This window comes from Gouania willdenowi, chromosome 12 (genome assembly GCF_900634775.1).
Source record: "Gouania willdenowi chromosome 12, fGouWil2.1, whole genome shotgun sequence".
NCBI lineage: Eukaryota > Metazoa > Chordata > Actinopteri > Blenniiformes > Gobiesocidae > Gouania > Gouania willdenowi.
Window position 1 is genome coordinate 2,174,334 of NC_041055.1, and position 21,152 is coordinate 2,195,485.

The following is a 21,152-nucleotide window of genomic DNA, read 5'->3' on the forward strand; positions in this document are numbered from 1 at the left end:
GCACTCAGCGTACACACACACACACACACACTGTGTCCTTGTGTGTTCTCCACTCCTACATCTTGAGTCCGAGTGTAATTCCTATTCCTCGTTGTTGTCTCTGGGCGTTCACGGGGTGACACTGAAAGGAGCCCCGTGTGGTCATTGAGTCACAGCCCTGCTCTTGTGTAACAGTCTGACTATATAAACATAATCCTCATTCAGCAAAAGCCTCTATAAAGGCACATTAGATTCATATCATATGAGCTGCTACATGTTAACGGACACTCGTCACACACAACTGTAGAAAAGAAGGGAGAAAATAAAGAAAATAAAGAAAAGAAAAACAGGTGGAAAAATAGAAGAAAAAACAGAAAGAAAAGAAGAAAAAACAGAAAGAAAAGAAGAAAAAACAGAAAGAAAAGAAGAAAAACAGAGGGAAAAAGAGAGAATGAAAAAGATGGAAAAAATGAACAAAAAGAAGAGGGGGAAAAAAGAAAAGAAATAACTGAAAAATATAGAAAACAACATTAAAAATACACAAAATGGCATCAAAAACAAAGAAAATGTATGTAAAAATGACTTTAAGGAAAGAAAGGAAAAGAAAAACAGAAAGAAAAGGAACAGGGAAGAAAAAAGAAAAGAAAAATTAAAAAAGAGGAAAGAGAGGGGAAAAATGATAAAACTAGTGACTGAATGTCTGCAAAGTGTGACAAACGGACGAAAAAATGTGTGTGTGTTTTTTAATAGATGAAAAATGGGAAGCTAAGGGTTAGCATTGCTGCTAATGTCGCTCTGACAACAAACACACAAGATGACTACAAATATACACAACATTACAAATATGCCAATAATCAATGAAAATTTGACAAATTTACTCCAAAAACACACAACATATACAAATACACAGAGAATTAATGAACAATAGACAAAAGGACACCAAAGTATGCATAAATGACTCCAAAGTGACAACAAACACACATACAAAAGACAAAGAATTTACAGAAAATAACAAAAGGACCCCGAAAATACACAGAAATGACTATAAAAATATAAAACTGTACTCCAAAAACACACATAATGACTCTAAAACACACAAGACTACTATAAAACAAACAAATAAATGAAAAATATAGAAAACATCATTAAAAATACACAAAATGGCAACAAAAACACATAAAATTACAGCAAAATGATGTAAAACAACTTAAAGAACACGCTAAATGTAAAATAAACACACCAAAAAACATTGCTATGTAATATTGCATGATTTCACTGTAACCTGGTTTTGTAAATATTTTAAGCATATAAAATGTAAAATGACTAACCGTAGTTGACCATGTTTAATATCCAGTAACGTAACTATCTAAACAGGAAAAGACGATGAAATGAAACAGAAAAGTGTGACGTGATGCAGAAATGTGTAAAACCTCAAACAGAATTTGGGAAATTTACGTGTTTATATACATTCATACACACATTTTAGCAGAAAAACAGCTAAAATGGGTTTTGTTGGATGATAAATGGTATTTTTTCATGTTGGACATGTAATTATGTGTCAGAATTGTCTCTTTGCGTGTTCTCTGGATGTTTTGGAGGAATTTGAGGAAGTTTCCGTTCTTCCCGCTGGGTGCACCTGCTTCCCTCGAGGGCGATGCAGCCAACGGCTGAAAAACGAAGCTGTATGCAAATAAGTGATCCACGGTAGACAGAGGAGGACTGTGATGAGTCAGGAACACACACACACTACTCATTTACACATTATAGATCCAGCCCTGTCTGTTAAAGGTGAGGTCAGTCACCTACTGGAGGTTCAGGTTAATCTGACTCCTCCCACTGACGACTGCTGGAAACAACTGACATTTGGGTTTTTTAAAAAACTAATAATAGTCCAGTATTTTCTGTATTAGCTAATTTATCCCAGCTAATTTCTCTTCAGGAATTAATAAAGTATTTCAAAATTTTAAAAAAAATAAGAATTTCTATTTACTTAGAATATGTAACATGTTTTCATTTCTTTGGAATATTTATTGTGCTTAGTATTATTTTTGTCTTTGAATTGTTGTAGGTCATAGAGTTGACCATGATGCAATAAGATATTTTCTCTTTTGTTATTTGTTGTTATGTTTTGTCATTTTTTTATTTTCCATTGTGATTTATTTTTTATTTTACATTATTTTTGTCAGTTTTTTTTTATTTTATTTAAATTGATAAACTATTCTGATGCTTAAAGAAATGTAAAGTTTGTTTTTACTATAATTAAACAAACTTTGAATCTGTAAATATTGGATAAAAAATGCTTTGGACAATTTTCATTGTTTTTTTATTTATTTATTTTTAGTTTCATTTGGAGTGAATGAAATATAAATATTGTTAAAGGTTCAGCCTTTGAAACATGAATGTGTTGGAGTTGTTGAATGAATTAGTAGATGCAGATGGAGATGCAGGTGTAGATGCAGGTGTAGATGCAGGTGTAGATGCAGGTGTAGATGCAGATGTAGATGCAGATGTAGATACAGATGTAGATGGACGAATGAATGAATGAAGCAACAGAGGGATGTGTGGAAGTGCAGAGAGGTGCATTGTGGGTAGCAGCCTCTCCTGTGTAATGGTTCAGAGGGCACTCATTAATTTAAAATGTGTTGCTCATTGTTTCTTTGTGTCTTCTTTTATTCCTCAGCCGCTCTGGGTTTTCTACACATTTATCATCAGAACCATTCACTTCTGTAGCTTTGACACCATTAAGTCGATTTTTGGTGTCATTTTCTATATTTTTGAATTATTTGTTTGTGTATTTGTAGTATTGTGTGTTTTTCAGGCATTTTGTGTGATTTTAAAGGGTACATCTTGTATTTTTGTAGTCATTTATGCATATTTTTGGTGTTCTTTTTCTGTTTTTCATATATTTTCTGTGTATTTGTAATGTGTACTTTTACAGTTGATTTGTGCTTTTTAGGAGTACTTTCTGTAAATCTGTAGTGTTGTAACTTGTGTGTTTTCGTTGTCATTTTGGAGTCATTTCTGTGTATTTTTTGTGTTTTGTATATTTTCATTATTTTCTGTAAATGTGTTGTCTTTTGTGTTTTAGTTTGGTGTGCTTTTGTTTATTTCTCATAAATGTTTGTGTATTTGTAATGTTTTCAAAGTAAATTTGTGTATTTTTGTATTCATTTCTATTTTTGGTGTCGTTATATATATTTTTCAGTTCATTGTATTTGTAGTCTTGTGTGTTTTGGAGTCATTTTGTGTGTTTCTTGGAGTACATTTTTGTATTTTTGTTGTCATTTCTGTGTATTTTTGGTGTTGTTTTGTATAGTTTTTGTAAATTAGTAGTCGTTTTAGTTGTCATTATGGAGTCTTTTGTGTGTATCTTTAATGTTCTTTTGTCTATTTCTGTGTATTTGCAGTGTTTTCATAGTAAATTTGTAGTGTTTTTGAGTTCTTTTGTGTATTTCTCTGTCATTTTGTGTGTTTTTGGAGTAAATTTTTGTATTTTTGTTGTCATTTCTGTGTATTTGGTGCTGTTTTGTGTCTGATACAGACACAGAGACAGTGTCACTGACTGATACAGACACAGAGACAGTGTCACTGACTGATACAGACACAGAGACAGTGTCACTGACTGATACAGACACAGAGACAGTGTCACTGACTGATACAGACGACCTCCTGCTGCTATTTTAACCCAGTGAGATAAACTGCATTATTACTGGTGTCATTATCTGCGTGTGTGTGTGTGTGTGTGTGTGTGTGTGTGTGTGTGTGTGTGTGTGTGTGTGTGTGTGTGTGTGTGTGTGTGTGTGTGTGTGTGGTCACCATCAGCTGCTCAGCGCTCCTCCATCACACTTCCTCCTGATTTGACCTCACTGGGAACACTTGTTGTTTGTTTGTTTGTGTGTCTGTGACCAGTTAAAGAAGTCAGTGGTTCCAGTGGGAATGGAAACTGCTCTGTCCCAGTGGACTGTGGTTAAAGTGGTGGTGTGCAGCAGAAGGTCTGACCGTGACTGGTATCTGTTGATGTGATTTACACTGGGAGCTGTGGGAGGATTCAGAGCAGATACTGGGGGAGTGTTTCCATCCTATCAGCACTTAATGTAGCTCATTTATTTTAAAAACAGCTTTTAAATGTATATATTCATCTGTTACTTTTATTTATCCATGTCATTGTTTAGAAAGTGTATATAAATATATAAATAAATATTCAGTCACCAGTTTTCTAATTATTTTTTCCTCTTTTTCTTCTTCTCTTCTTTTATTTTTTCTTTTATTTTTTTTTCCATTCTTTTTTTCTTTTTTTTCTCTCTTCTATTACATTTTTTTCAAAAATGTTTTCTTTTTTTTTTTTTTTTTCCTTTTTCTCTCTTTCATCACTTTCATGCAGTCACCAGTTTTCCAGTGAAAAATAGTGTGTAAGTGTGTGATATTGTCCCATAATGTGATATTGGCCAGTGGTTACACAAGTGGGCTTGTAACTGGAGGGTTGCTGGTTCAAATCCACTGTGGGCCATCACTGTGGGACCTTGAGCAAGTCCCCTACACCTAATTGCTTCCAGGACTCTCTTGAAAAAGAGATTATTAATCTCAATGAGACTTTCCTGGTTAAATAAAGGTAAAAAAAAAAACCGTGCATGTGAGGTGTTTCTATGTCATGTTGGGGTCTGAATTTAAATAAAAAGAGAGATTTAAGAAGAAGTGGGTCACGTTGATTTCGTGTGCGCGCGTGCGTGCGTGTGGTCACTAAGGGACAGCAGATGTTTTTATGTGTCAGTGTGACCTGATGAATCATTGGGGTCATCAGGTGTGTGTGTGTGTGCGCGCGTGCGTGCGTGAGAGAGAGAGAGAGACGCTCACACACTGACATTGTTCACTGTGTGTTTTTGTGTCTCCATCCTGATGACTGTATTTTACTCCGCCTCCTGCTTGTCCAATCCCCTGGCTCTAGGCCCCTCCCCCTCACTGTGGCTCACGTGCACATAGTCACAGAGCACCTACACACATCTGCTTTGCATCCAGGGATTAACACACAGCTGTGTGTAGTGTGTGTGTGTGTGTAATGTAGTGTGTGACGTGCACTTTGTGTACATTTGGCTCCTCGTGCACCGTGTTTGGTTTTGGTTTGGTTTCCACGTCGACACCCAGAACAGAACTGGCCTCACTCCACGTGTCACCACTTCCCCCCATGTTCATCACTGTTTCACATGGAGCATGTGTGTGTGCGTGTGTGCGTGTGATGGATTCCTCCCTAAGTGCAGCTGGACACACTGTCATTGCAGGCTTTTCTAGTCAGCTCAGTAGGTTACTGGCTTAGTGTCACTGTAAACATCCATAGACACTGTTAGCACCGCCTACTGAGAGTTAGTGGTACTGCACAGGAACAGGCAACCTTTATCAAAGCAAGGCCACAAACAGAAAAAGCAGAAAATATCCTAAACCACAACAAAACTACACAAGACAACAAAAATAATCAAAATAATGGAAGAAAAAAATAACAGAATAATAAACAAATACACAGAATGGTGTTAAATTACACCAAACGACAAGAAAAGTACAGAAAAAGATGGGATGTTTTTTTCACAACAGGCCCAAAAAACGTGTATCTGATCTGAGGGTCACATGATCAACATTCATGTCAGCATTAGAATAATAACCAATCGGAGCATTAAAGTTTATGTTGTTGTTTTGTGTATTTGTCTTTTATTTTGTCTATTCTTCTTGTTGTTTTGTGTGATTTATCTTGTTGTTGTTGCCGTTTGAAGTCATTTTGTGTGTTTGGCAACATTTTATGTGGATTATTGTTTTCATCTTCTGTGTTTTTCTGTGAATTTTTGTTGTCCTATTGTGGTTATTTCTTAGTTTTGTGATTTGGAGTCACTTATGTTTACTTTTGGGGGTTATGCTACGAATCTAGATGACCTCTTATCACGCTAACTTTAAAAAATATAATCAGTGTGTGCTGCACTGCAAAGCTCGCTGGAGCTTAATCACTATGGTAATTAATGCTGAACAGCTAACCTGGGTGCGACCAGGTTTTTCTCTGGCTTGGATGTTAGCGAGAACTAAAGCCCCGCCTCCTGACCAATCAGATCTCTTAGAAAACGACCTGCCCATTGATAGAAGGTCCTGACAGCTGTGTAAAGAAGATTAATAATTATAAATGAATCCTTTCATTTACTGATGACATCATTTAGGAAAGATATAGATTTATATTTAATGGACTGATTTACAGTCAGCTGATGAAGCCTGTGTCGATCGTATGCGCGGACGGCTGAAGTCATTCATTAAGTCATTAATTAATTCATTAATTAATTCATTTATTAATACGCTGGGGCTGACATTATCAGCAGGAACATGCTACAGTTAAACAATGTGCTCTGATCCCAGTGTGTGTGATAGAGGTCTACATGAATAGAAACACGTGTGTGCTGTAATAAAGTTTAACTGCAGAGCTCTCTCTGTTTATCATCCAGTGGATTAATATCATAAATAATCTCACATTTTTACACATTAACAGTATCAGCAGCTTCCTGTCTGAGTTCTATCATTACTGACTTTTCTGTAACAACAGGGTTGTTTTTAGTCTGAATTATGGATTTGAATTATTCATCAATTTAAATTTCAGCAACCTGGTCGGTACCAAGTTATGAAGTGGATCAGGTCTGAGCGAGTATAAAAGCTCCGCCTCCTGCGGTGTGCAGCACTACTATTGCTCTTCACTGTCATCATGGATTTATATTTATTTTATTTGTTTAAGATCATAAACTGTTCCTCCATTCATTGTAAAGACGCTCAGGTGATCGACTTAAGTCGTCTGTGTGCGTGTGAGCTGCTCTGCACTAATGTTGACCTTTGACCTTCAGATCAGTCTGGAAACGGAGCGTCTGGGTCCTCGTCGCATCGACAGCCTGAGGAAAGAAGATGAGGAGTGGCAGAAAAAGGCCAACGTTGCCGTGCTCTCCATTCAGGACCTCACCGTCAAGTTCTTTGAGACTACGACGCGAGCGCAGAAAGGTAAACAAACACAAATACTGTGACCTTTGACCTTTATGGGTTTGTACTAGGAATGTGTGATATTTTATCATTTACGATTGATCGTCAAAAATATTCTCACCGGTAAGAATATGTCATCCCACGATATAAACAATAAATTCCCATGTCGGAAATTAGCGAGGGCGACGGGCCGTTTTTCCCTCAATTCAGCCAAGAATGTCCATAAAATCCTTGTTCCACAGGACAAAACTGCCCCTGTTTGTTGTCAACGTATTATTCTCTGGAGCGGAACGTTGTTTACAGGAGCTCCGCAGCGAAGCCTCCGTGGCCGCGGTGTGCACCACGCCTCCCGCCCCCAGCCCTCACACATACACACAGCGGTGTTCGTCTCAGCTACCTGAAGCTGCTGAGCTGTGATACATCATGAACCACTACTTGGTTAAAACCACACAACCATCAACAAAGTGAACCAACTCAAGTTCCTCCATCAGATCCACCCAAAGTTCCACAAACACTGGGACAGAGATGAACCAGTAGCAACGATTATGAACTGGAAACTCACCTAAAGCTAAATATGCTAAGCTAACACATCGACACACTGGACTAATAGCTAATGCTAACCACTCGATATAAGGAATAAACCAAGTAAAAGAACACGTCTTACTGTCATAAAACCACAGAGAACCATCGATTTGTTTATGGTCAGATTTAACACTTTTATGGAAGAATAAAAACTAAACATGTCACATGTTGTGTGAAATAAATGTTAGCATAATATTAATGTCACTATGCATCTGTCCAAACTTGTGAAACGTAATATTTTTTAAATTATATTTCACGTGTTCACAGACAAAGCTGGTCCCATTAGACTAATGTAACTATTGAGATTATTACACATAAATATACTGAATGTCTGATTACATCATCAGCTTGATCTGGTTTAATTATAGGAAATCAGAGAAATATTTATTAACCATAACTTTATGTAACTCATAAGATAAATGAAACAAGATTCATCAGCAGTAAAAACATTAGAGTTTTTTGTGCTTTTCATGTGCTTTTTTTTTTTTTTTTTGAAAATAATTTAATTTTAAGTGAAGAAATAAATTAATTTAACAATAACACTAATAGTGATCCACATGCACTGATTTTTAATGTGTTGATGTATTCAAATGTATTTGTGTTTGTAAGGAACCTGTTTACACTTTAAGTTGGGAATTGTTTTATTTGTTTATAGTTTTTTATTTATCGTGATGTTTATCGTTATTATGATAAATACCAGAAATTATCGGGATAATTTTTTTAGTCCATATTGCCCATTTCTAGTTTGTACACAGCTCTGTCCTTTATCTTACTGATGAGCTCAGAGGATTCTTCTTCTTCTTCTTCTGTTGACATTTACTAACCAGGATGTTTGTTTTTAACCACACACTGAGTCATGTGACGCAGACACTTCCTGAACCTGTGGCTGAAGTGGTCGACCAATCAGAAGACAAAACATCTCAGAACTGGAAACAAAATAGAGCAATCCTCAGTTTTTCTTTTTTTGATGTCATTTAGAGCTGGACGATATATTGAGATCCAAGATATATTGAGTTTTCAATTTTGGAGATATAGAAAATAATATCGCCTGTATCGATATATTTTTATTTTATTCTGTATTAAAATACTCGTTGCTTTCACTACTTGATGATTAATGAGTGCGTTCTAACCCAGATCTTCATCTAAACAAGCCACACTACAGAACTCACTCACACGTGCTGTCCCTTTGAGCAGAAAAAGCCAAAAGTGTAACATTTTGTGCAGCTGTTTGTTAATCATCTATTTGTTGTTGTTTTGCGTATTTTTTTGGTCATTTTGGACTTCTTTTTGAGTCGTTTTGTGTATTTTTTAGTAAGTATCTTGTTCTTGGATTTTTGTTGTCCCATTGTGTGCATTTTTTCTTTTTTTGTGTTCTTTTGTGCATTTTTGTTGTTGTTTTGTATGTTTTCTGTGTATCTGTAGGTTTTTGTAGGCTTCTTTATGTGTTCTTTTATGTAAAAAAAAAACCTAAAAAATGCTGTATTATTTTCCTTTTATTTTTCATTGTCATAAGAATCCTTTGATAAACTATTCAAAACAAAGCAATTTAACTAAAACTAAATCTTGAATAAAATAAATAAAGGAATAATACAAATGAAGAAGAAGCCTATTCATTTAAATTCTGGTTCTATAGTAAACAATGCAAAACTGCATAATAGTTCTTTTTCTTTTTAAAAGTGCAACTAAAAATGTTTTTTGTGCCTAAACAATTGGACTTTAAAAAAAAAACAAAACAAAAAAAAAAAACAGTCATTGCACTGTATTTACGTCAGATATTTGTTTGGACCAGCAGAGGGCGCTGGTAACCCAGTGGGCGACAGGGCCTTTGAAGCCGCTGCCCTCGCCTGTGGAATGCCCTCCCAGACCAGCTCTGGGTCCCACAAACGGTGGACATTTTTGAGAAAAAAAACTTAAATATCACCTTTTTACAGAAACTTATTTTAACAGTTAATGCCTCTTTTAGTCCTGTCTTTTAATATATGTTGTGTTCTATTTATTTATTATTATTATTTTTTAATCCTGTAGCACTTTGAGATTTGGAATCAAATTTAAAGTGCATTACAAATAAAATGTTTTATTATTATTATTATTATGATTATTATTATTATTATAGTGGTCGGTTGGCATGTAGTTATTCTAGCAGTGAAGAAGAGATGCTATGCTAGCAGACAGAGCTCATAGTAAAACGTCACTTTTACTGATATTCACGTAATTTTACTGATATTCTTTCGGTGCTAAAGGGTTAAGGAATCATTTATGAACATGTTTAAGAGTAGAAGGCGGCCAGAAAGAAAGTAGTAGCAGATTCAGCCCGCCGCCTACACTGTTAAACAAGAGAGAGATAAATATATAGCGCCCTCTGCTGTTTAAAAAAGTACTGCGATTCAATTTTCAGAATATCGATGTGCACCGTGATACCTATGAATCGATTTTTAACTGCCTTACGATTAATCGTTACATCCCTAGAGAACATGCAAACTCTGTAAGACATAAACCTGTAGGAGTCACTTGTGAATCATTCCTGTGATGTTGTTGTTGCAGCTCTGTACGAGCGAATGCGCGCCGACCAGAGAAGGTTTGGGAAGTCGTCGTGGAGCGTTGCGGTGGAGCGTATGGAGCGTCTGCAGTACGGCGTCTCCAAGGAAACACTGCAGCTGATGAGGGCGCGAGAAATCTGTCTGGAGCAGAGGAAACACGGGCTGAAGGAGGAGGTGAGACGGTTAAAGCAGGATTAGCCATGAGTGAGGGATGGGTGGATGGAAAGTGACCTCATGGGTGCACACAAACACACAAACACACACACTTACATAGTGTCTGTATCATATAATCAGGTTTTTTTTTACTTTTTAAGAAGAAAGATTCCTCGATCTCAATCTATAACGTTCATGTGTATTTTTACTTTTCCTGTTGAATACTGAACTGTTTTTAAACATTAATGCTGACATCAGACACAGAACACTAATGGTAGCCTGGGGGCTACATATGGCCTTCAGTCAAATTTTATGTGGCCCCCAAAGTCGGTACACAAAATGATGACAGAAATATAAAGAATTACAGAAAAATAAACACAAAAGAACCACAAATGTTCACAAAAGGACTATAAAAATACATAAAAAGGTAAAAAAAGGACCAAATTACAGAAAAATGCACAAAAGTACGCAGAAGTACTAACAAACATAAAAATACACAAAGGACAACAAAAGTACACAAAACAATAACAAAAGTACACAAAAGGACAAAAAAAGAAAAACAAAAGGACAACAATTATGCAGAAGATTACAAAAATACACTGAATGATGAAAAACGTTGACGTTTTGAGTCTGAGGTGAGGCAACTTCTGCCTGTATTTACAGGAAATAAGCATTATTTAACCGAATGATAACCACCCTGCTGTTACTTTGTGCTGTCAGATGCAAAGCCTGCAGGGTGGAGAGGGCGTAATGCTGCGGTTGGACCAACTGGAGGCGCTGTACTACGAGCTGCAGCTGCAGCTGTACGATGTCCAGGCTGAGGTGCTGCGCTGTGAGGAGCTGCTGCTGACTGCACAGCTGCAGAGTCTGCGCAGACAGATGACAGGTGAGCATTTCCTCAGCCTACAGTAATATTAGAGGTGGAAAAAACATCAGGCACCATGGCGATTGGTCGTCTGTCGGTTACAGTCATGATCACAACTTAGTGGACTTGTGATTATCATGAATTCAAACTTGTAAAGAAAGACTAACACGGTTTGATTCTTCTCTTCTCGTTGTGCGTCTAGAGCGACAGGATGAGGTGGTTTACTACGATGCCTTTGAGAGCCCCGATGCCATGAAGGGCGGGGACGAGCACGCCAGGCCTCCGTCACCGCTCAGAGACGAGGAGGTGACGCTTCTGCAGCAGAGGACTAGACAGCTGGAGGCCCGCAGGGGCCGCATCACTGCCAAAAAAGTCTACCTCAAAAACAAGAAGGTGAGCGGCGAGCTCTGAGATTTCAGCTGAGTCAGCATTAACACTTCACTCACTGTGTTTAATGTGTAGGAAATCTGCATAGCCAATCACAGACAGAAGACGCAACAGCACCTAGGTAGTCATGGAGACGGCAGCTGTGTGACCGCGCTGCTGCAGGTAGGATGCACGGTGTTAGCAAGCGACGTTAGCGAGGATGTGGTGGTGTGAAGTAACGAGTCTGTGTCTGTTCTGATCCAGGGAGGAGACGCAGATGACCACGATGAAGCCAAACTAAACGTCAGAGTGATTCAGGAGAGGAGGAAGACCCTGGAGCGTCTACGCAGCCTCAAACAGGTCAGAGAGGGAGAGGCTCCGCCTTCTTTCTAAGCTGTGGTAACCATTGTCAGGCGTGTTTAATGTAATAAACACGTTTCCATGGGGCTCTGAACCACATCCTAAAACCACATCCAGTGAACCTGGGTCACATCATCACTAGGCCTGTAACCATTCGTTTCAGCAATGATTCCATTTCAATCCTGATTTGATTCAAAGACGATATTGGTTCATTTAGAACAATATAGGGCTGTCAAACTCATTGTTGTTCAAGGGCCACATACGACCCAGTTTGACCTCAAGTGGGCCGGACCAGAAAAATCCATGTTTTTGTGATGGAAAAAAAAAGCACAAATTTAAACAAAACCCTGAATGTTAAAGAAGAGGTACGATGAAAAAAATCACTTTTTAATGGTGTTGCTACGGTGATATGCATTCCTTTATCCTCATTCAGGGGGACAAAGTTGAAAAGTTCTGTTTTCTCCCTCCCTTGTTATTACACTTTATAAAAAGTCAGCTTTAAACGGGACAGTTGGATTTTGCCCGGCGTGTGACGTCACATGCCGAGACTTCTCTTACTGACAATCCTCTGTCCTCCTACAGTGGACATACTACATGCTCCTCCCTCTCCAACTATCTAACAGCTAAAACAAACACTGCTGTTTAATATAGAATATATATTATACTTTATTGCCATATATGTAAATACAAACTGCACTACTGGATGCCCAAACTGCTCTATTCTGTGTGCGAATAGCAAAAGATATTTGCTAGTGATCAGCTGTTGTGTGGAGTCAGCGTCTACAGACACGCCTACTCAGCGAATCAGCCCGTTTCGAGAAAGGCTAAAACTCCAGAAAACAGTTGTTGGGGTTCTTAGAACATAGAGATAAGTCAAAATAGCATCATACTGGAGCTTTAAGCAATTGGTGAAAATTCTTTGACTTTGCAAATCATTTTCTTGAAATTTGTAATTTTGTAATTTGCCAGAATTCTGTCAGACAGTTTGTGAGAAATTTCCAGCTTTTTTTTTTTTTTCTTAAATGTGATTTAATATCACTGTAAATAATGTAGTATTGCATCCCTCATTGCATTTTATCCAGAACTTATATGGAAATTTCCAAAAAGTCCTGTTTTTGCCTGTTTTTGACATATTTGATTTAAAACGATTTGATCTGAAATGGATTCAGTAACTTTTTATCCAAAATAATAATGTAATCAATAACCAGTGTGAGTATGAAATAAATCCCTGATACTGGACAGTACAGGTGAGCTTTCATAGATTCCTGTTGAATCGTCTATAAATTAATTATGAACATAAACAAACAAGTAAACAACAGTAATGTGGAATATATTCACATTTTATTTGAATAAAGTCAAACCATTACTTTAGTTTAAATGAACAGGATGTTAACTTTTCATTAATCAATATGTTTTCAGTAAAAATACATATTAGGTTTACCTGAGTCTTTATTGATTATTTTCATGCATCAAAATAATAAAATATTAATATCAACGATGATGTGTTCAGGTTCAATGAGCAGTGGTTGATGGTTATCATGAGGCTTCTGCAGAGCTAATGCTAACGAGCTAGCGCTACATGGTGGTGGACACTGGACACAGTGAACCACAGCTTTAGAATATCTCCGTTTGTGCTAAATACAGTGTGTCACACACTGGACCATAAAGTGGTTCCACCCATTTCTCCTCCATCACATGTTTAGTTGTCTGCTGGGGGCGTGGCCATGATGTCACGCACACTAACGTCATATAAAGTCTTATTTCCTTGTATCGATGCAATCGATCGATTACCTTTGAAAACCATTTTAGATCGATGTGTGTCATCAGGAAGGACAACTAGCCAAGCACAGATCGATGTAGTTGGATTGCAGGAATACAAATCGATTCAGCGATCTAACGCAGGGGTGTAAAAGTCCTTTTAGTTCAGAGACCAGTTTGATTTCAAATGGGACACAGATTTTATGCAGGAAAACCAGTAATTTCAACATTATTGTGCCTGAGTTTACATTTCTTCGTATACGTAAAATACAGAATATGTAAAAAAAAAACAATAATATCCAAGCAATTTGTGACAGATGTCAATGTCAGCTTTATTTATATAGCACATTAAAACAGCCAGCAGCATAGCAAAGTGCTTTACAGTGATGATAATTAATATATAACACCATAAAACAAAAGACAATAAAACAACAATAAGACACCACGAGTAAAACATTAAAAGATTTAAGAAACTCTTTAAGCTTTGCCGAAGGCCAGGGCCAACAAGTGGCTTTTAAAAGAGGACAGCTAGCGCTAGAACATTCCAGACGGTGGGAACTGCCCCAGAATTTAAAACGGATTTTAAAACGGAATGAGGAACGTCTAAAACCATCTGGATGGTTGACGCCAGAGCTCTGGAGGGCCAATGAAACAAAAGGAGGTCAGCCAGGTACGACTACTACTGAAAACCAATAAAAGAACCTTCAAATCAATCATGTATTTTACTGGAACACTACTGGAGTTATTTGCTCACTTTTTTTTAGTCCCAGTAAAAGACGACCCGCTGCATTTTGGACGAGCTGGAGGCGGTTGAGCTCGGACTGACTGATGCCAACATAAAGAGAGTTAGTCGTCTCAGCATGATGTAATAAAAGCATGAATCGCCTTTTCAAGGTCCCTATTGGCAAGATATGGTTTTACTTTCACCAGCAGCCTTCGCTGAAAGAAGCTGGACTTTATCACTGAGCTGACCATCACCATCCATGATAAAACCACGGTTAGGGAGCCCAGGGAGCAGGTGAGAGATTCCGTGGTCGGAATTTTTAACGGCAAGTAGACTTTCCTGGAAATAGCTCTAAGGGGTGACATATAGAAGGAGAACAGTAGGGGACCCAGAACTGATCCTTGAGGTACCCCACAGATATCAGTCCTAATAGGAGCTTCAAATTACCATGATTTTATGACCAACTTCTGTTAAATTAAAGGAAATATAAACATTAAAAATGGCTGCAATCATGTGATATAAGCACTGGGAAAACTGTGAGCAGCATTTTATTTACACAATGATTCATGTTTTCTATTTCATTTGAACTTTTTCCTGCGGGCCGAATTGGATCCTCCAAAGGGCCAGATTTGGCCCCTGGGCCATGAGTTAGACACATGATCTAATGTATGAATCGTTAAGAGCCTTAATGGTTACCATGGTAACCATTCTCTGTCTCAGCCTCTGTGTTGCCTGAGTTTCATTGGTTATGCCCCTCCCCCACAGCGGTGCCCAGGTCAGGTGACCCTGAAGTCCAGCCGCCTGCGTCTGACTCCGTCTCACGGTCGACGGCGTGCTGCCACGGCGACGTCTCCAAACACTCAGGCTGCCGGCGTCCAGACCGACATCCCAGAACTTTCCTCCGCTCCGACGTCTCTGCCCGCCGCCGTCGAGCTGCAGAGTCTTCAGGCCACGCCTCCTTTCCTCTCTCTGCCGCCGCCTCCCCCTCCACCCCCGCCCCCTCCTCCACCACCGCTTGCCGAGGAGCAGGTGGAAGGCGGAGAGAAAGAACCAGGAAGTAGCAGCAGCAGCAGCAGCTCACCGCTGCACCATCCGTGTGAGGCGGAGACGACGTCGCTGCCCACGTTTTCTCCTCGATTCTTCGACAGCAGTCAGCTGCTCACGGCCAGGAAGAAGCTGAAGAAGACGGCGTCGCTGGACTCGTCCCAGTGGAGACGAGGTGAGCAACACTGGAACGGAAGCACTGGTTCTCAACTCGTGGCGACGAGCTACGGACAAATCATGAATAAGGACACACAAAACAACTTTAAATACACACAAAAAACTACTTTAAAAACACACACAACTACTGCAAAATAACACTAAAACACAAAAAACAGCAAAAACAGAAAACAAAAACAGAAATTACAGGAAAATACATGACATGGCTTCAAGACCCCAGAAAACGACAACAAAATGACCCCAAAAAAGCACAAAGCAACAACAAAAACACACAAAACGACCACCAACTAACTCAAAATTACACCAAAAACACAACAGCAATAACACCGAAAACAACACTCAAAATTACACAAAACCCTCAGAAATGACATGAAATTACATGTTGACTTTAAATAAAGACAGAAAACATACACAAAATGCACAAAGCAACAACAAAAACACACAAAATAACAACCAAATGACTCCAAAAACGCACATAGTATTAAAAAATATTGCACAAAAAAAAACCTTAAGATGACAGGAAAATACACATTGACTGAAGAAACATACAAAACGACAACAAAATGACTTCAACAATGCACAAAGCAACAACAAAAACACACAACACAACAGAAAGTAACGCAAAAAACCCAGAATTAACAGTAATATACACAAAAAGACTTTAAAAACATACAAACGACACCAAGAAAAATACTGAATAAAGACAGCAAACCAAAAACAAAAGAAACCTTAAGATGACTGAAAAAACACAAAATGACACCTAAGCAACAACAAAAACACACAAAACAACAGTAAAAATACACAAAATGACTCCAGAAACACAAAATGACACAAAACAGCAATAACACAGAAAATAACACAAAAAACTCAAAAATTAAAGGAAATTAGACATTAAGACAGCAAACATACACAAATGAATAATATTTGGTGAATTGATATTTTTTCTTACCGTGCTTTTATTGTGAAAGGGTGTAACTGCTTTGAAAAAGGAGGATTATGGGATGTTTCCATGTTAGACCAGGTGGGTGTGACGCTCTCTTCTTCTTCTGCTGCAGCCTCGTCTCCCATGGACGAGGTTCTGGCCTCCCTGAAGCGGGGCAGCTTCCACCTGAGGAAGGCGGAGCTGAGGGTCCTGGCCCCCGACCCAGACGACGACAGTGAGAACATCCTGGCTCAGATCCGTCAGGGCGTCCGTCTGAGGAAGGTTCGGACGCAGCAGCAGCAGCGCCACCCCAAAGCCTTCCTGCACTCGGCCGACGCCCTGACGCGCTCCATCCACGAGGCCCTGAGGAGGATCAAAGAGGCGTCGCCAGAGTCTGAGTCTGAGGATGAAGGACTGCCCTGCACTGACTGGGAGAACTGACCCCCCCCCACCGCCCACCAGGTTTTTATCCTTTATTACCAGCAACGCTTTTAGGAATCGCACTGAAGAGATGAGATTTAGTCACAGCGTCACTTCTTCTTCTTCTTCTTCTTCTTCTGGAGACACAGCGGTGCAATTTAAGCAACTTTTTTTACATCCTTTGATCCTTTTTCTGATTCCTGTTTTATAAAGTTGGACTTTTTTATCTTTACACGTCAGAAAGGAAACAACCTCTAACCTCTGGTTACAGCTTAAAGCAGGGGTTCTCAACCTTGGGCTCAGGACCACATTTGGGGTCGCAAGACACTGGTAGGGCGTCGCCAAGAAGAAACTAAGAATATTTTCTGAACAATTTGAGCCCATTTTTGCTTATTTTTACACCAAACTTTCCATATTAGAACCTATTTTCATCACTTTTTCTGTCATATTTTTGCTCTTTTCCAAACACGTTCATCACTTATAAACCATTTCCACCACTTTTACACCTAATGTCATATATATGGACCCATTATTGTCACTTTTAACCTCTTTTCTCCATATTTCGTAATTATTTTTGCCAATTTAATTATATTCATCATTTCTCATGCCCAGTATTTACCAGTTTAAACTAATTGTTCCAATATTGACACTTTGAACCCTTTTTACCACTTTTTCTGTCTGTTTTTATCCACTCTAATTTATAAATTTAAACCAATTTCTGTGGTTTTTAAAATCCCATTTCACCACCTTTTCCACCATTTTTGGTCACTTTGAACCATTTTATTAGTGATTAAAACCAGGATTTACATCTTTAAGATGATTATAATAATAATAAACGTTCCTGGATAACAGTGGTTATTATTCAGATGAATAAATAAATGTGGTTATCACAGATTCATAGAACAATGGACCATCATTTTACTGACTTTATGGATGGACCCCAAAAATCTCTCCCCTTTATTCCCCCTTATAGATGGTCCTGTCTCCACATGACTGTTCTTCAATGTTCATGTCTGTGTTCAACCACCTTCAGCTACAATGGGGGTCCCTGCTCTCTGGAACCTTTATTTTAGGGGTCACGGGTTGAAGAGGTTGAGAACCACTGGTTTAAAGGGAGTGGGAGGTGTGTGTGTGTGTGCGTGTGCGTGTGTGTGAGTGTGTGAGTTTCAGAGTCTTCTACAAATCTAAATGTTATGAAGTCACATTGTGTGACCATAAGGGGAGGAGCTTGTCTTCTTTCAACGTGTGCGAATGGCTAAAAACTTCTGCATAATTCCAATTAAAATTTTAGGCGTGCACGTGAGAAACTTCTGCACGAGCACGTAGAGCTTTAACCCCAGTGTGTGGAATGTTTACAGTAACACAGACACGAGCAACTGGAGGCGGTTTAAATTTAGTTTGTCCCCCAAAGTCAATGATTCAGAAATAGACAGAATTACACACGACTTCAAAATCACACAAAACGACAACACACATTACAAATACACAAATAATTAATGAAAAATAAACACCAAAAATATGTATCAATGACAACAAACACAAAAGACAACAAATTTACGGAAAATATACAAAACGACACCAAAAATACACAGAAATTACCGTAATTTCCAGACTATAAACCACTACTTTTTTCTCACGCTTTGAAACCTGCGGCTTAAACAATGACGCGGCTAAATTGTGGATTTTTCCTGCTTTTATAAGCTTCATTAGACCTTGCTCGCACTGAATCATTCTGATCACTCATTATGTCATGATGCACACTGCCTCGTCATAACAACGACACAGAGAGAGAGAGAGAGAGAGAGAGAGAGAGAGAGAGAGAGCCTGCAGCAGCAACGTGAATAAAGGAAAAGTCAGTTTGTAATAGAAAGATAAACAGCATAAAGTTGTTCAATCACAGCTTTGTTCAGGATTGATCTGTTGATCCATAAGGAGGACGGACAGACCGAGCAGAGATCATAGTGTCCTGTATACAGGACGCTATGATCTCTGCTTACAGTAAAAATCAGTCAGTTTATAATAATCACATAACAACATGAAGTTAACAAATCACCACGTTGGATCGCGTTCGTATTCTGACTCAGAGTCTGACTCGCTGTGATTGATCCACTGTAGTTCACAGTAAGAAGAGCAGATGAAGTGTTGTATCAGTGGTTACAGTAAAAAGTGACCATAAAAAACTGTAAATAGACTGATATGTGGACGTGGAGCAGTGAGGAGGAGACTTCATGTAGTATCAGTTGAAACATCAGCCGAGTTGTCTGAAGGACACCCTCATCAGCCAATAGGGTGCAGTCTACTTAGACCACGGCATTTGTGTGGATTTTTCTTAAAAAAATTGCTGAATTATCGTAATGCAGCCAATAAAACAGTGTGCTTTATAGCCCGGATATTACGGTACTCCAAAAATACAGAAATGTACATCAAAATCACGCAAAATGACAGAAAAAAACACACTTTGACTCAAACACATGCAAGACTACAAATATACAAACAACTAACAGAAATGTATAAAAACGACAGCAAAAATATACAACAACAGATTTACACACGATGACTCCAAAAACACAGTGACAACAAGAAAATTGGAGAAAAATTCTACAAAATGACTGTAAAATCACTCAAAACGACTTAAAAAACACACAAAACAACAACAAAATACACAATATTAGAGAAAAATCCACAAAATCTCACAGAACGACACATATACACACGATTACTCCAAAACAGTAAGACACAAAATTAGAATTCATCTACAAAATGACATCAAAGGCACACGAAAAGGATCAAACACATTCATAATTACACATTTCAAACTGTAAAAGTTCAACTTTGATGCTCTCACATAAAAAAGCATTTGTGCTCATGTAGAAGCTGATTCTGATTTTATTTTAAACTCCTGTGTGTTTGGTTATCTGCTGTTCTATATTATTAATGTATATATATATATATATATATAAGGTGATAAAGCCATAGGTGATGATGATGATGATGATGATGATGAAGGTTTACCTGCAGAGAGTGAAGGAAGCTTCATGTTTTCATTTTAAACCTGTTTTCATCACATCACCATGTTTTTTATTATGAACCTGCTTTGAAACACTTGATTCTACTTTCTGATTGGTTCTGTGAGCGTTGGGCGGGAAAGGAAACCTTCCTTAGGATTTAGAGGATTATTGATCTCAATGACTCCGCCCTGATTAGGTTAGTCTTTAATTTCATTCTTTGAAATCATCCAAACAAACGGCCTGAAAACCAAAATGTTGACTTTAGAGCAGTTTGTTTTTTTATTACTGGTCATGTTTAATGATTAAGAAATCACCAAAAAGTCTAGAGCCGACACGGGCGACTGGTAGTCCCCAAAACAAACGGATAAAAATACACAAAATAGCTCCATGACAATGAAATACATAAAAACAAAAACACATAACTTGACAACATAAACACATAAAATGACACAAAGATACACATTATGCAAAATATTTAATATTTAAAACACTTTCCTGTAACGTTTAAAAAGCCGTTCAGCATCTCTGCTTTCACCTTTTTCTACTTCCTGTTTCTTTTACTTTGGAGACACTCACACACTTCCTGTTTTTTTGTTACTTTAATATTTCACTTTATTCCTTTACTTCACTGAGTGTGTGTTTGATTATCGTGTGTGGGAATTATTGAAGGTTTCCTGTAGTTTTAGATAAAGGGACGTTTACTGGTTTTATTTGATATTGATGCTAACGCTAGCAGAGATTAGCTTAGCATACGGACTGGAACACAGGAAGTTACTCTTTGCTGTTTCCTTGACTGTGGATTATTTCTGAATTCATGAAACCTGAACATATGATGGAATGACTCATCGTCATCATAATGTATATTTTCTATGGTTGAAACTGAATTCTGAAATGTAGCGACGGGATAAAGTTCCACTTTAAACACATTCCACATGCAGTAAAGTGGAAACTAGTCGCTGAAATTCCATTAATAATGTTTGTTTTTCCAAAATCCGATCAAATGAAAACATTTTCCTTCCAGTCTTTATGCTAAGCTAAAATAAGCTAATGCTGCACTGATAGGCTGAAACATTATGACCACCTCGCTACAATACGTACGACAACCTGCACCGTTTAGGACAAGTGTGTGTGTGTGTGTGTGTGTGGCAACAGATTGATTTCATAACAATAAAAAATACAAATATTGTTTGTTTCATGAAGTTAATTCCGTATTTTTCCGTGTTTTTGGTGCTGCCGGTGGTCATGATGTTAAACCTGTTTTGTTTTTATT

The 21,152-nt window shown here is 38.1% G+C and overlaps 1 protein-coding gene across 1 annotated transcript in view; it reads left to right on the forward strand.

Moving 5' to 3' along the window:
• The window catches only part of jmy (junction mediating and regulatory protein, p53 cofactor), a 30,398-nt gene extending 13,128 nt beyond the window's left edge, over positions 1-17,270 (forward strand). Inside the window, exons 3-10 of the mRNA XM_028463454.1 lie at positions 6,837-6,987; positions 10,090-10,259; positions 10,959-11,124; positions 11,306-11,496; positions 11,566-11,652; positions 11,734-11,829; positions 15,077-15,530; positions 16,588-17,270. Coding sequence (XP_028319255.1) covers positions 6,837-6,987; positions 10,090-10,259; positions 10,959-11,124; positions 11,306-11,496; positions 11,566-11,652; positions 11,734-11,829; positions 15,077-15,530; positions 16,588-16,895 — 1,623 coding nt within the window. The 3' untranslated portion in view covers positions 16,896-17,270. The remainder of the gene's footprint in view (positions 1-6,836; positions 6,988-10,089; positions 10,260-10,958; positions 11,125-11,305; positions 11,497-11,565; positions 11,653-11,733; positions 11,830-15,076; positions 15,531-16,587) is intronic.
• The last annotated feature ends 3,882 nt before the right edge of the window (positions 17,271-21,152 follow it).